Genomic DNA, 16,534 nt, shown 5'->3' with positions numbered 1-16,534 from the left:
GGCCAGGTGACGTTCTGCAAGGCTGCTGGTTTTTCATGCTCTTCAGATGTGGCTTCAGAAAACCAGTCTTTACCCTTCCTTGTCCCAGCTTGTGAGTGACCCACCTGACACGCCCCACTGTCACCTGAGCGAGCAGGGTAGAATCCTGAGTGCAGCAGGTACATGCACCGGCGGGGACAGCCAGGGCACCTGTTAGGGGACATTGTCAGACACCACCAGCCCTTGCCACTTACTGCTTCCTGTGACTGAATCAGAGCACAGGAATCCGGGCAGTGCGCTGGTTAGGAGACCACGTTGTGCCCTAACACTAGTACTGCAAGGGGAGTAGATGTGCCTTCAGCCCCAGCAGAGCCCCAGCAGAGCTCAGGATCAGTGAGAGGTGGACAAGGTGACGGGGGAATGCAGTGACAGGAGCAGTGACGAGCACAGGTGCAAGTTCCAGCTGGCCCCGGGGTGTGGGAGGATCTGGCGGGAGGGAGCTGAAGTCCCAAGCAGGTCTTGCTTTGGCTCAGCCCACAGAGAGCTGCCATTGGGCAGGCTCAGGAACAGAGGCTCCGTTAGGCTGTGTCTGGGGGTGACTGGCGTGCCCCATATCACCATCGAGACCCACCATCTGGTGCCTCTCTGAAGGCCACCCCTGGACTGGCAGCTCAGGGCATATGGCTGGGAGGTGCTGTGACCTGGCTCTTTAGCTCCTTCCACTGCTCTTCCTGCTGCCTTCCTGTTATTGGGGTGTAGTGACTCGCTCTGCTGGGCTGTCCCTGTCCTGCACAGTGGGCGGGGGGGTGGGGTGGGGGGCGAGGGGGCTGCCAGCAAGCTCCCCAGGTGGTTCTCATCCTCAATCCGGGGCAGTGAGTGTGAGCCTTGCCCTTCATGGCCCCTGGGAGCAGAACCCATCCTGGGCCCGAGGGGTTAGTGCATGCAGCAGGGTTTGAGTCCCGACTTGAGTCCCAACTCCACCACTTGGTGTCTGTGTGAGCGCTTTGCTGTGCTGACCTCTCTGGGTGTATCCCCGTGTGTAAGATGAGAAGACACCTATGTCCTAGGGGTGCCCCAAGGCTGAAATGAGCCCGTATTAGTGAACCACCTCCCACAGCACCTGACGTTCCCGGGGTGCACCTGCAGTGTATGCTCACGGCCATTGCTGTTCGCTGCAGCATCTGACCCAGGTCTCTTCTCCCGCTCCCAGTGACACGGGGTCATTACCACTTCCATCTACAGTTTGTGACATTTGCAAGTATTAAATTCTCCTCCGGGATCCCTGGGTGGCGCAGCGGTTTGGCGCCTGCCTTTGGCCCAGGGCGCGATCCTGGAGACCCGGGATCGAATCCCACGTCGGGCTCCCGGTGCATGGAGCCTGCTTCTCCCTCTGCCTGTGTCTCTGCGCCTCTCTCTCTCTCTCTCTCTGTGACTATCATAAATAAATAAAAATTAAAAAAAAATTTAAATTCTCCTCCACTCTCTTCTATATGTGCCATCTGCATCTTTGAGCAGACCAGGGAAACTGAGTGAGCGATTTTGCCAATCTTGAGATCAGAAGTGGTGGAATCAGAACCCTATAGAGAACTTGCCTTTTCTCCCCAGAGCCTGGATCTTTTCCTCTTGACTCTCTCCGTCTTGTGGGCCTCCTTGGCCTGGGGCTTCTAGGGGCTTTATAAAGAAGGATTAGATTTAGCTGTATATAATGTACAACAGAATTTAGCGGTTTATATAAGAGGAGGTTAACAGGGAGGTAACTAGCCTGGAGCTGGGGGGCTGGGTTGACAGACTTTGAGCTTTTTGTTTTGGGCCATTTTCAACACATAGCGTTCACCTCACGGTCCAAGATGGCCATTTGAGCTTCAGCCATCATATGTGCCTTTCAGCTAGCAGGAAGGAGAAAGGATTGAAGAACTTGTTCCTCCTTTTAAGAACATTTGACATTTGTCATGTGCCATCATTTGGGCAGAAGGCGAAGACATGGGGCCGGACAAAGAAGCAGCTCCAGCTGCAGACAGGGCTATGATTGTGGCCCATTCTGGAGAACCCTGTGCCCACGTAAGAATTGAGGACTGTGTTGCTAACTGAAGGGAGAGTTAGTATTAGGGTACAAGCCACAGAGTCCCGCAGAAGCCAGATATATAAGGAAAGGGCTGCCGGAGGGGGGGGGGATCCAACTGTGTGGAACTACAGCCACAGCAGACTCTTTTTCTGTTCCTGGGTTACTGCACTGAACTTTCCTGATGGGTCAGGCCCTGTGCTAGCAGAAGGAATGAGGCCTCTCAACTCAGGAAAGGGTAGGATGTGTTTGGGGGCTACTGAGCCCTCCCCAGGGGATGAGGGTAGGAGCTGTAGAGGAGATGTTTCTGTGGCAGGGAGGCTGAAGCTTTCATCCTCTCCAAGGTGCCCTGGACCTCAGAGGCTTGGAGCCCCCAGGTTTGAGCTGTGGTGTCAGTGACTCTGGCAGGGAGTTCCCCAGTTTGTCCTGAAATAGAGACCTCACAGCCTTTTCTGTTGTGGGCGGGCCCAGCATGACTAGAGTCCTCCAGGTTTCCAGCTGACATCTTCCAGATGTGGGAGGTGCTCTTTAGATGTTCACAGGCTGTTCATGGCCTTTGTTGCTCTGAGCAGTGTCCTCCAGCCCTGGGAATTGATCCTTCACCCTCCCCTCGCATGGGCTCCAATGACACTTTGTGTTTCCTTCTTATAAACACTGAACACATTGTAACCTGGTTCTGTCTGTCTCCACTAGCTGACCATGAGCCTTCTGAGTGAGAAGTTGTATCGGTAACTGCTGTGTTTTTGCTGTGGGCACAGTTCACAGCCAGTCCTGGTAGGATTACACGGGACCCAATCCCCCTCCCCACAGGTGTTCCCAGTGACCCTTGAAATAATCTGTTCTAGAATTTTCTTGGCAGCAGTGCCATGTTTGCTTGTCTGCAAGTTTCTGAATCTGTTTTGTTTTCTCCTTCCCTTCACCACATCCATCTCTCCTGGGCCCCTGCTGAAATCTTTCCCCATCCAGTGAACTTTGCCCTCTCTCCCTTCCACCCTAGTCAACACGATTGCCAAATAACAACCAAAAGAAAAAGGATAGGAAAATAATTTATCGAGCACTTCTCGTGTGTGAGTCACATTATTAACTCACAGCAGCATCGCAAAGTGGGTATTAGCTCCATTTGATAGGCGAATAGACTGAGTCGCTGGTTACATAATTGTCAGAAGTTACCTGTCATGGCTAGTAGGACATGGTCCTTGCATTCCATGGAGGGGGCAGACACATGGAAGTCCCTTGGAAGGTCAGGGGTTCAACAAAATATTAGAGGGCAGACATCCTTACAGGCCCAGAGGGCAGAGAGGAGGGCATCCAAGAAGGCTTCTGAGAGGAGGTGATCCTTGATGTGAATCTTGAAAGATGACTTGGGTTGGCCAGGCATCTGGGGGAGAGGATGGGCAGGCAGACAGAGGGCCTGGGTGAGCAAAGGTGGGGAGTGGCCAGAGGGGACTGCCGTGGCAGCTGCAGAGGCCCACGGGCACAGACCCTAAAGGGCCTCAAATACTGAGCTAAGGATCTGGACCCTTACCCTGTGGGCAGTGGGAGCCCCTGAGGTGGGGTTGGGAAGTTGCCAGGGGAAAGTTGGAGTCAGTGATTGTTTTAGAGAGATCTCCCTGGTGGCAGCATGGAGGCTGTACTGAGAGTACTAGAGGCTCCAAGACCTTGTTGTAGTTACTCCGAGAGAGGCAAGGAGGCCCTCCTCCCATGCAGGCACCCATTCACTCTCTCACCAACCATTTATTGTGCACCTATGAAGTCCCAGTCACTGGGGATATGTTGGTGAGCAAGAGAGGGTGGTCCTTGCCCTCTAGTGACTTACATTTCATGAGCTGTAGCCATGGGGATGGAGTGGAGAACACTGGAGAGGTGCTGAGAATAGTAGCATTTATTGAGCACTTACTATATGCCAGCTCCTCTTTACATGGTTTAACTCACTGAGTCCTCCCAGTAACCCCACAGTCTAGGCAACTCCATTAAGCCCATTTTGCAGTTGAGGTACACTGAGGTGGCCCTCTCAGGAAGCAAGCCCCACTCTAGATACATTATACTGCCCGACTGGCTGAACAAGCCAAGTCTTACCTGCAAGAGGCGCACTCACAGGTCCACGAGGTGAGGGATGCCCCAGGAGCTGTGTGAGTCCCGCATAGGATCTCAGCGCAGTACAGTGAGCCGTGACTAAAGGCTGGGGAAGCCAGGGAGGGCTTCCTGGAGAGGGTGCCATTTAAGCTATTATCACTAAGGGAATGAAAAAATCTGTGATTTACCTTTTCAGAGACACAGCAGAGGACAGAAGGCCTGAACATTACTTTAGTTTGACTCACAGAGTATTTAAAAACAATTTGACCAGGGGCGCTTGGGTAGTTCAGTCGGTTGAGCATCCAGCTCTTGATTTCTGCTCAAGTCATAATTTCACGGTTGTAGGGTGGAGCCCCAAGAGTCAGGCTCTGCACTCAGTGGGGAATCTGCTTGAGAGTCTCTCTCTCCCTCTGCCTCCCACCTAAAACAAATAAATCTTTAAAACAAAACCCAAATCCCCTCCCAACAATTTGACTATAGTGATAATAATAATAATCTGACTTCTCTGGTTTTTCTTCAGATCGTTTTTTGCCCTTTACTAAAGAATTCTGTGGAGTGGAAAAATTCTGAGTGTTTATCCAGTTTTTTGAGGCAAAAACCCAACCAAAACCAAAACCAAAATAATTCGACTTAGCCATATTTTCACACGTCAAGAAGTTTCTGACTTCTTCAGTAGGAGTTAAGCCTGGCTGCACTGGACCACCGCTTCCTAGGGTCGCCGTGGGCTGGAGTCAGCTCTGTGACCCTATTAGAGACGCTCGGTGAGGCCACGGCCCCTTCCATCTCTACCTTGCCTATTCTGGCCTCAGGGAACAGCATGAGCAAAGATAGAGGTGACTCCCTGCAGAGACTCCCCAGGGAAAGGAGTGAAGCTGAGAATAAATGGTGACAGTGGTCGTGTGCGCTGCCCTGGCTGCCACTGTGCCCTTACCCCTGAGCCATCTGAGCAATCCTGCAGGACTCTGGGAGTGTGTTTTTTAAAACCAGGCTCTGTCATCAAGTAACTGAGTGGCTTTGGGCAACTTGCTTTGGCCTTGAGTTTCACTTCTATGCAACAGGAATGGTGACATGGTGATGGCTGCCTTTCTCATCACAGGGAGGTGTTGGGAGAAACCCCACTGTGTCTGCAGAGAGGCCAACTTTGCCCCCACGGGAAAAGGAGGGGCTGTTATTACTTAGATGACTGAAGGCCCCTCTTTGGGCCTCAACCAGTCTTACAGCCACTGTTGCCCTACCAAGAGAGGGGCCTCTTCCAACAGTCCCCGGAGCTCCCTGGCCCCCTCCTCCTGCCTCCTTGCAGTCATCTCTTGTTCAGCACACTAGCTGCTGCCCACCTGTCTGCCATCCTCTCCTACCCTCCAGGGGCCCAGCCAAACAGCTCCAGAGCTAGGGAGTGTGCTCAGGACAATCCTCATCCTTTCTCCGAATTCTCCCCCTCTTCCCTCCTTTCCTCCAACCTCACTGCTCGGTCCCCTCTGCCCCATTCTTCTTCCCCAGGCCCTGTAGGCTCACTCCCTCTCCTCCAGGGCTTTGCTCAGATGTCACCATCTCAGTGAGGCCTTCCCTGATCACTTTATATCAAATGTAATGTCCTTCCCATACCAATCACTTCCACCCTCCTTCCTGGCTTCATTTTTCAACTTAGCACCTCTCATCAGCCTGCTTACTCCATATACTGCTTATTTATCTTGTTTGGCTTCAGGCCTCCTGGGTGGCTCAGTGAGTTGAGTGTTTGACTCTTGATTTCTGCTCAGGCCTTGATCTCAGGATCATGGGATGGAGTCCCAAGAAGAGTCCCCCATGGCATTGGGCTCCTTGCTTAGCAAGGAGTCTGCTTGGGATTCTCTCTCTCCCTCAACCCCTGCTCCCCATCCCTCTCTCTAATAAATAAATCTTTATCTTGTTTGGGGTCTGTCTCCACTAGAATGGAAGCACCAAGGAAGCAGGAGATTCAATCTTTTGTTTGTTAAGCATTCTCAGCATACACAACTCACTAAGTAGGGGTTTCTTAAATATTCAATGAATTGAGTTGTCAGGAGGGTCACCCAGAGTTAGCTCCAGGTTTTACTGATTCGTAGGTGTGGGGGGCTAAAGGACCCCAGCCATGTCCTGACCTTCAAACGCAAACCAATTGTTTAACCCACACCATGCTCAGAAAGGTCAAGTAACTTTCTCAAGATCACACAGCCAAGAGGCCCTAGAGCTGTATGTTGAACCTCAGTCTCACTACTTCCTGTTTTGTTCACAGTAATTGGGATCATGCTGAAAGCTCATTATCCTTGTTCCTAAACTGTGTCTCCACCTGTTCCATCCTGGGCCAGGATGACATGTTCAGTGACTATCTCCTCCACTGGTCAATGTGCTTCTCATCTCTGAAGGAGGCACATTTTATTCATGTTACCATCTCCCCAGCACCCAGCACAGATACAGTAAAAGTCTGAGTGAATTAGGGAATGAAGATGCTCTGTGGTGCTAGTGGGGTCAGACACCCCAAGTTTTTAGTCTTGGCTCTGCCTTTTACTAGTTGTGTGACACTGGCAAGTTAATTGTCCTTAGTTGCTGTGAAATGAGGATCTCTGTACTTAACCCTTTCAGTTACAGTATCCTAATGAATGTAAAGATTTTGGAATAGGAGTTGGCACATAGGGTAGAATAAATGTCAGCTTAAAAGTGGAGACAGAGGGCAGCCCGCGTGGCTCAGCAGTTTAGCGCTGCCTTCAGCCCAAGGCCTGATCCTGGAGACTTGGGATCCAGTCCTGCGTTGGGCTCCTTGCATGGAGCCTGCTTCTCCCTCCGCCCGAATCTCTGCCTCTCTCTCTCACTCTCTCTCTCTCTCTCTCTGTGTCATGAATAAATAAATAAAAAAAATCTTAAAAATAGTGGAGACAGAGGGACGCCTGGATGGCTCAGCAGTTGAGCATCTGCCTTAGGCTCAGGACGTCCAGGTTCCAGGATCAAGTCCCACATCAGGCTCCCTTCAGGCAGTCTGCTTCTCCCTCTGTTTCTCTGCCTCTCTGTGTCTCCTGTGAATAAATAAATAAAATATTTTTAAAAGGGGGGGAAGGGAGGGAGATTTAAACAAACAAAACAAAAAAAGGAGTGCTGTGCATTTTGTGAGTGAGCTCTGCTTCAGTGGAAGCGAGCACATGGAGGCTGAAAACCCCTGGGTATTTCATTTCTTCCCTGCAGGTACTACTACTCTTTCCATTTTACAGAGAAGAAAACTGAGGCACAGAGAATCTAAGTCTCAAGCCCAACATCTGGGCTAAGGCCAGCCTGGAGCACTGTAGCGAGAATGCACCGGCAGGAAAGAGATCCGAGGGAGCCAGCCCGGCAGTGCCAGCCCTCTCAGGGGCCTCCTGGGAACCCAGACCCGGCGGCTCAGGCTAGACGTGCGGCGGGTCCCGCGCTCACAGGCATCTGGGCGCCGCCCGCCTCCGCCCCGCCCCTTGCCCTCGGGTTGTCCAATCCCGCAGCCTGTATGTAAATAAGCGCCTGGAACGAGCCTATACCCGAGCGGCAGGGGCGTGGTCTTCGTCCACCTCCCGGGCAACGTTCTGATTCATTGTTAAAATAGAAGCTGTGACCCCCGCATCCCACCCCGGCACCCCCGGTGCGCAGAAACCCGAGCCAGGTCAGTAGTAGCGCGCAGCGGAAAGGGGGCGAGGGGGCGGGGAGACGACGCTGAGTGGGGTCAGGGAGAGGGGCGAGGCGTACGGAGAGGGACTGGCTGACCCGCTGGAGAGGTCCAGGAGCCCACTCCCCGGGTGGGGCATGGGAGTCCGCCCAAGGTTTCTCACTGTTGCAGCCACACCTAATGTGCATTTTAGAGGATCCTGCCGACTGGTTGGGGGTAAGGAGGAGGGGGGAGCGGGAGCAGTGAGGGGCACGTGGGATAGGGCCCCCATCCGCCCCCGGGGAAAGGAGCAGCCTTCTCTGTCTCAGGCGATGCTCCTTTATGTGGCCAGACCAGGAAAGAACCGCCCAAGCTGGGCGGGACCGGTGTGTGTCGCACCCCCCCACCCCCACTACTGGGACAGGGGACGTGTGTGGGGGGGGACCACGGCCCAGGGAGGGTGGAAGGGCCGGTGGGTACCCTCCTCACACACACACACACCCAGGCCCTGCCGCCTCCCCAGGTCTGACGTGAAGAAGCCAGGAACCTCCGCCCTGGCTGCCCCCCCGCCCCCAGGATGTGAAATTCCCCATCAGCTGACATTGGCCATAAAGGCCTTATGTCTTGGTATGTCTGGAAACTCACCAGATGAGGGTGGTGCATGGGCGGGTGACCTGGGGCACCACAAGGTCCGTGGGGTTTGGGGATACAGATTCCTCTTCCACTCCACTCTCCTCTTGGGGTTCAGTGTGAGCAATGAAGACATCTTCAGGTCACTTTTGTTGGGGCATCTTCCCTTGCCTCTGTCCCAGGGCATGGTGCTGGGGCTGTCAGTGGCCTCACCCAGATGGGAGAGCTCTGTGTTCAAGTTAGAGCACCAGAGCTTTTTTTTGGCTAAACTGTGCTGCATACTTAACTGTGGGGCCTTAGGGTGTCCGCCTTTGCCCATAACTTTGTCCTCAACTCTGAAAACACCTACTGGCCTTTTGCTCCACAGTGTTCCCCAAGGAACCTGTGTGAATTGGCGGTATGATGCAGTGCCCCTCACTTCCACCTCCAAGAGGGTGGGGAGGGACACAGACCTGGGTTTGAATCCAGTTCAGCCTAGAGCAAGGGACCTAGAGCAAGGTGTGAATCCTTGGTGAGCCTTGGTTTCAGATGCCTCCTCTGAAATTGGCATTGACTTTATCTACAATGTAGGATAACTGTGAGTCAAGGGCAGTCAACCTTTGGAGTGCATTGAATCACCTAGGATACTTGTTGAAAATGCACAACCCCAGGCCTCACCTCCAAGAGATTCTCACTGGGTGGATCTGGGCAGGGAACTAGGAATATGTTTATTTGTTTATAAAGTAATCTCAATGCCCAACGTGGGGCTCTAAGTCACAACCCTGAAATCTGGAGTCACATGCTCCACTGACTGAGTCAGCCAGGTGCTCCAAAAACATGCATTTTATTTTATTGAAAATTTTATTTATTTATTTGAGGGAGAAAGAGGGAGAGGGAGCATGAGCAGGGGGAGAGGCAGATGGAGCAACAGACTCGCCGTAGAGCAGGAAGCCAGATGCAAGGCAGGCTCCTAGGATCAAGACCTGAGCCCAACGCAGACATTTAGTGCTTAACCGACTGAGCTACCCGGGTGCCCCAGAACATGCATCCTTTTTTTTTTTTTTTTTTTTTTTTTTTTATTTATGATAGTTACAGAGAGAGAGAAAGGCAGAGACACAGGCAGAGGGAGAAGCAGGCTCCATGCACCGGGAGCCCGATGTGGGATTCGATCCCGGGTCTCCAGGATCGCGCCCTGGGCCAAAGGCAGGCGCCAAACCGCTGCGCCACCCAGGGATCCCCAGAACATGCATTCTATAGCAGCTCAGCTGAGTCTAATGCAGCGTCCTTGGAACACACTTCGAGCAACACAGCAGTAATGACTAGAAGTCACATGCCAAATGCTTGGCAGAGTGCCTGGTGTTTAGTAGGTGCTTAATGAGTGTTTACTGAGTGGACATACATGAGCAGATGAATGAATGGATGGATAACTTTGTTTCCTTAGTCCTTATCTGTCTAGGGGCAGCTAAGGCTGGGTTCTGGGTGGGCTGCCAGCCAATTACCTGGTCCTTGCTCCCCACCATTCTTCCCAGGCCCCACCATCGGATCACAGGAGCTACTTTGGCTTGACTTGACCAATATGGAGGGGGTGGCTGGGAATGCCCCCTGTGAGTGCTTGGAGGCCAACCTGCTTGCCCAGAGCTGCTGTCAAAACCATTTCCACCCTGGGGAGGCTCACAGAGCAAGGCACCAGGTAGGTTTCCTGGGTGGTTGTGGTGGTGGTTTGGGATGGGCGTGTTCATGAAGGGCTGCACCGGCTGGGCCACTAACTTGTGGCCAAACTCAGATACTGCCCTTCCTCCTGGGCACAGCTGCGGTTCTGCCATCTGTACCATGAGCCGGTGGGACCATGTCATGTTTTCCAAATGCAAGTCATTCTCCTGCTTTATAATTTTTTGCCATAGCCTCATGTAATCCAGAACTTATTTTTATTGTCCTTTAAATAAACACCCTTGGGGCACCTGGGGGTCTCAGCTGGTTAAGTGTCTGCTTTTGGCTGAGGTCATGATCCCTGGGTCTGGGATTGAGCCCCCCAGCCCAGCACTGGGCTCTCTGCTTGGTGAGGAGTTAGCTTCTCTCTCTCCCTCTCCCTCTGCCCCTCCCCCCTGCTCATGCGCTCTCTCTCCCTCGCTCTATCTCAAATAAATAAAACCCCTTTTTAAAACTTACACTAAAACAAAACTTTATATCATCACTACAAATAAGAAACTAGAATCATATCCTTTATATAGAAGGTTAAAATGGAAGAAAGATAAAGAAAAGAATCAGAAATATCATTAAATTCTAACTAGAGAATGTCTCCTGAAAACTCTGGGCCTGAGTCTTGTTGTTCTTCTGTTAAAAAAGAGATTGGCAGGTGTTATGGAGGCATAAAAGGTACCACAGCATTCACTGGAGATTCTCTCCTTGGAGGTATTGAAGGAGTGAAAGGGGAGGGGGGTTTCTCACTTTGCAATCCTCATGGTCTTAGGCCAAGCCCTGCTACGCGTAAACCCAGAGCGCCTGGTACACAAGCAACGAGAAGCACAGGGCTGTGAATCTCCAAGGACCCCTCTAGCCTTGACCCCCACCCCCACCCCATGGGTCTGTCATCCCCAGAGGGTCCTGAGGCTCTTCTTGAGCCTGGCAGCCAGCTCCACTCAGGGCAGGGTGTTAGGCTCCACGGGGTGGCCATTAGGAGGGAGTTAGCCCTTCAGCTTCGGAGCCAGGCAAGCCAGAGTCCCAGTCCTAGGTTTACCATTTACCTGCCGCGTGACCTGTGGTCACTTACCCTCTCTGGCTTCACTCTCCTAATGCGGAAAGTAGGGCATCAGCCTTCTCACTCAGGGCATCTGGCACCGTTTAGTCCAAGGCACATGTGGCTAATTCAATACATGTTATTTCCTCTCTTCCTCCTGGGAGGAAAGTAAACCTGGGAGATTATTTTCTGCATGTCTTGATACCTCCAATAACAGCTCTCTACCCTCAAGCCCCAAGTTCAGGAAACATTCCTGAAAGCCCCTCTAGTCAGTCCCGATGCACATGCCCTCCTGCAGTGAGTGGAGAGATGGCAAGCGTGGAACGGGAGGAGAAACTTGGATCCAGACAGGTCTGAGTTCTAGTGTCAGTCTGGCCACACCGAGGCCAGCTCACATATTCACACATGAACAGGTGCCTAAAATGTGTCAGGCATTATTGCTACCCGGGAATATGCAGAAGTGATCCTAGGTGCCTGGGCAGCCCTCACCCTGAAAGTTTACTCTGGCTCCCTTAGGAGCCTGGGTGCTGGAGTGCTACTCTCAATAAATAAATCTTAAAAAAAAAAAAAAAAACACTGATGGGCATCTGGGTGACTCAGTTGGTTAAGCATCTGCCTTTAGCTTGGGTTATGATCCTGGGGTCTTGGGATCAAGCCCCATGTGGGGCTCCCTGCTCAGTGGGGAGTCTGCTTCTCTCCCTCTGCCTGCCACTCCCCCTGCTTGTGCTCTCTGTCAAATGAATAAATCTATCTTTATTTTGTTTTAAAGATTTTATTGATTTGACAGTGAGAAAGAGCATACACATGTGTGCACACTCTGGGGAAGGGACTGAGGGAGAGGGAGAGAGAGAATCCTAAGCAGACTCCCCCACTGAGCACAGAGCCCAAGGCAGGGCTTGTCATGGAGCTTTTCTCAGGGTTTGATCCCAGGACCCTGAGATCATGACCTGAGCTGAAACCAAGAGTTGGACACTCAACTGACTGAACCACTTAGGCTCCCTTTCAATATATTTATTCTTCACTTATTTAACATTCTGTTGATTTAACACTAATAAAATCCTATTTAATGTTTTTACATTATTTATTATATTGAAGATGTGTAGACCAGGCACTGTTCTAAGCCCTTTACAAATATTAACCCATTTAATTCTCCCAAGTTCCCCAGGAGATGGGTGTTCTTATCATCCTCAGTTTTATAGTTGAGAAAACCAGGCTCAGAGAGGGAAGCCACCAAGCTGAGGTCACCCAGCTGGGAAGTGGAGGTGCCAGGATTGGGCCTGATGTCTGAGGCCAGAGCCCGTGCTGACCCGCCAGGCAGGAAATCAGAGCCAAGGACTGGCTACTGGGCCTGCTCCAATGGGCAGTGGGCAGTGATGGGGGCTGGGGGTGAAAGCATAGAGGCTGTGTCATGACAGGCTGGGGTTCCTGCTTGGGCCCAGCTGAGCTGGACCCCTGGTGGTACCCAACCAGCTACTCCCTCCTCATTCACGTGGCAAGGTCCCCAGGGCCGCCAAGGCGCCAGGCTGGGCTGCGGATCTGACACCTCCCGCTGTCGAGTTCTGATCAGAATCTGGCTCCAGGGCAGGGGGCGAAACCGAACCCACATGGCCGTGCTCTGGCTTGGATGCACAGTGGGCGCCCTGGCCCAGCTCCTTGGCACTGCCCCTGGCCGCTGCCAGGCGGCTTGGAATCCGGGGTCCCTGTGCCCACCCTGCCCTGGGGCCCGGCGGTGGCCTCAGCCCTGAGCGCTGAGCCTCGGGGTCCCCGGGGAGCCCGCGCCCAGCCCCGCTACCCCTCCGCCCTGCCCAGCTCTCAGGTGAGCGCAGGGATCAGGTTCCTGCGGTTTCATGTCCCGCATTGTTCTTGGCTGGGCCCCGGCTTATGAAAGAGTAATGAGGGGCCCCTGCTCGCAGCCGGCCCCTCTAAGGTTTCCGCTGCCTCGGCCGCCGCCACCGCGGCCCAGAGTCGGGGCCTGGGAGGGCGGCAGCGCGGGGGCCTGAGCCGGAGCCCCCCGGGGACGAGGGTGCTGACAGCCGCCAGCCGCCACCGCGCGGGAGCCCGCCGCCCAGGTAACCCGAGAGGAGGCGGGGTGCAGGGTGCCGCGGCCCGCGGCTCCGGGGAGGTGGGGAGGGATGGGGGGGCCTTCCCGGAGGCCAGCCGCCGCCGTTCCCCCCGGGTGAGCCCAGCACCAGCCTTCGCACGCCCAGGTGTGGCCTGGCCGAGGGCGGGGGGAGAGAAGGGCTGGCGGCTGGGGCCCCACCCCCACCGGGGCCTGGACCCTCCAGGCTCCCGGCCCCCTGCCCCCACCCCTGCAGCAGGGCAGATCCCCCAGTCCCCGCTTCCTGGCTCCTCAGACTTCCTCTTTCTCCCTGGACCATTGCCTTCACTCCAGGTGGGCTTGGTCCTTCCTTCTTCCCCTCCCTCCTCCACCTGGCTTTCCAGCTCCAGAACACCCGCTTGGGCCCTTCCGTTGACTTCACATCCTCCAGCACACACACTTGTAGCAATATACTCACATGCATTGATGTGAACGTATGCACTAGTGTATCCCCCGGACTTGCAGACGCATGCATGTGTGCACACCTGCACACCCATGGGCCTATATACACACACATACCTGTACACACGTGTGCAGGTGCACACACCCTGTGCCTCTGCCAGCCCCCAGCCTGGGTCCCAAGAGGCGCTTCCAGCCTGATGGACAGCTCTCCTTGAGAAGCATGAGAACCCCCAGGAGATGCCTGGACACTCTTCCACACTGCCTGGTGGGGGGAGGGGCTGCGCAGGGGGTGGGGAACCCCCACGTGGGCCAGGAGCTGCCTCCTCTCTCCAACCCTGCCCCAGGAGCCGGGGAGCCCTCCAAGTGCTGAGGTGCCTTACTGCGACCTGCCACGCCGCCCACCTGCCTCTGAGGACCCTGTCAGCCCCTCAACCTCCAGCTGCCAGTCCGTGCTGGGCCTGGGCCTGGGCCTTGGGCCAGGGCCTGAGAGGTGGGTAGAGCCCCAGGGCTTGGGGGAGGGTTCCCTAGGGAAGGATGCCCTCACCCCCCCCCATGCCCCTTCACGATAGCAGGAGTGTCTGTGCTGGCTGTGGGCATGGGTCACATGGTCAGTTCACACAGCCTGGACATAGGCTGGCAGTGGGCATGTTCCTCGGGCTCTAGCTCCGTCTGCTCTGGGGTATGGAGCAGCCGTGCACCCACCCTGCATGGCGCATGGCCCCCAGCCCGCTCACATTTCTTGGTTCCCTTGGCACAGCTTTGAAAAATTAAAGAGTCTCAGCACTCAGGGTGCCTGTTAACCACCCACCTACCTGACCGTGCACTGCTCTGGCTTTGGGATTCCCTCCACTTCCAGGCCTAAGCTGAACTGAAGTCCCTCTCTGAGGACATGGTGCCTCGGAAGGGCCTAGCTAAGGGTCCAGAAACCTGGGTTCTAGCCTCAGCTCCATTCCTGATGAACTAAGGGAACATTATTCCCTCCTTTATGCCTCAGTTTCCTTGTTTATTACTATTATTTTTTAAAGATTTTGTTTATTTATTCATGAGAGACACAGAGAGAGTCAAAGACACAGGCAGAGGGAGAAGCAGGCTCCCTGCAGGGAGCCCGATGTAGGACTCGATCCCAGGACCCTGGGCCCACGAACTGAGCTGAAGGCAGATGCTCAACCACTGAGCCACCCAGGTGCCCCTCCTTGTTTAAAAAATAAGAGGAATTGAACCAAATCAGCTTTGCTTTGGGAACTTGTATTCTTCCCAGGTAGGTATTACTTAAACAAAAAATCCAGCTTTGCCACCAAGTATGTTTCAGAAAGTCTGGGATAAAAAGATTTGAATATCTTCCTTGCAAGATTTGTCAGAACCGTTAGTTTGCTAGCAGGCCTTGTGCTTTTAGGTAAGGAGGTAGAAGTGTGTGATATGTCCCAAACTCACTTGGCCACAGACCTCTTTTTCAGGGCTATCATCTCTTTCCATCTTGTAGGTCGATCTGTGGGTCACTCTTTGGGGATACTGTCATCTATAAGCCTCCTTGGACCTGTGGCTATCCCGACTGGCTTCTCTAAAGCAGGGCTTTCTCTGCTACCCCCTCCATGGCATCCAGACTGGTGACCCTGTCACCACCCCTGGAGCCCTGCTACCTTTTGAAGCCCCCTTCACCCCAGTACAATTCTGTCCTCTTAGTTGTACTGAGCTTGAGGATCCCACTCCTGCTCCAGTGACAGAGGATTGATGCTAGGGCCACAGGCATGGTTCACAATGCAGCTGTACCCCCTTCCTTGCTCTGTGACCCTGGCCAGTCCCTTGATCTCTCTGAGCCTCGGTGTCTTCGTCTGTAAAATGGGAATCATTACATTTCAAAGGAAGATTGCTGTAGCTGAATAAGGCAGTCTGTGTGAAGGCCTTGGTGTTAGCTCCCTCCTTTGCTCTAATATGAGGTGTGTGCAGACCTGGGTGGGGGTATTACTCTCTAATTTCTATGACTTTTTGGGGAAGAAGTCATAGGTCTGTGTCTTCTCCCAGGGGCCCATCAGCAGGATCCTCCACAGAGGTCCCCACAGTTGCCCCCAAGAGCAGAAGCCAGGAACCAAAAGCAGTGCCCTATCTGGAGGGTCTGGCCTCCTCTCAGAGTGGCAGCTTCGACGAAGGTCCTGACTCTGGCACCAGCTCCAGCCCTGACTGTGACACCCCTGATGATACTAGCGACTTGTCGTCCGTGGTGAGCTGGGGATGGAAGGCCAGGGGCCAGATCACTCCTCTGTGCCAGCCCTGGGGTCCCACCCACACGGAGAACTGGGCCAAGGTCCTCTGGAGACTTAGCCAGCATCTCTGGCCTCCAGGACCAACCACCTGGGAGGGGCAGGGGTCTCTGCCCAGCCAGCCCAAGGAACTGGGGGCTGACCGTGAAAAGACAGGAGTTTCAGTTGACAGGGAGTAGCAAGTAAATCACCAACAGGGTCGGGCTGCCAAATACTCTCAGGTCACAGAGGGCCTGGATGTCGGGCATGCTGTCCAGAGCAGGGACGGGACTGGTCCTGGGCCCGATCACACACCACTGAGCTCCATGACTGGCCCTGGTACAGATCTCCTGGTATAAAGGGACAGAGGGGAGGGAGTAGGCTAAAGAGCCTGGGCAAGGGCTGGGGGCCATTTGGCTGGGAGAAGAGAAGACTCTGGAACTTCCCAGGATATTCACCCCTCAGAGGGCTGGAGAGGCAGGCTATTTGTGAGACCTCCAAGGGAAAGTATAGGACTGCAAGTGTGGGCTCAGGAAATGTAGAGACTTTTATGGCCCCATTTTGGGGCAAGGAAACAGGCTGAGAGCAGCAAACCATCTTACCTGAGGCCATGTATCTGGGAAGTGGAGGGGCAAGGCTTTGAACTCACTTCTCCCTGGACTTCTGGGGATGTCTCTGGGGGCCGGGGGCTGCTAGGCCAGGGCCTTCCCACCACATGGAGTCCAATTGC

The 16,534-nt window shown here is 53.9% G+C and overlaps 1 protein-coding gene across 4 annotated transcripts in view; it reads left to right on the top strand.

Annotated features, from left to right (window-relative positions):
* Positions 1–9,897: 9,897 nt before the first annotated feature.
* Positions 9,898–16,534, top strand: part of LOC112668319 (TRIO and F-actin binding protein) — a 53,969-nt gene continuing 47,332 nt past the window's right edge. For all 4 annotated transcript variants that reach the window (XM_035696441.2, XM_035696440.2, XM_049115314.1 and 1 more), the window contains exons 1-3: positions 9,898–10,026; positions 13,915–14,060; positions 15,590–15,785. In XM_035696441.2, the coding sequence (XP_035552334.2) occupies positions 9,913–10,026; positions 13,915–14,060; positions 15,590–15,785 (456 nt within the window). In that variant the 5' untranslated portion in view covers positions 9,898–9,912. The remainder of the gene's footprint in view (positions 10,027–13,914; positions 14,061–15,589; positions 15,786–16,534) is intronic.

The sequence above is a fragment of the Canis lupus genome, chromosome 10, assembly GCF_003254725.2.
Source record: "Canis lupus dingo isolate Sandy chromosome 10, ASM325472v2, whole genome shotgun sequence".
Taxonomy (NCBI): domain Eukaryota; kingdom Metazoa; phylum Chordata; class Mammalia; order Carnivora; family Canidae; genus Canis; species Canis lupus.
This window is presented reverse-complemented; position numbering and strand designations above follow the sequence as displayed.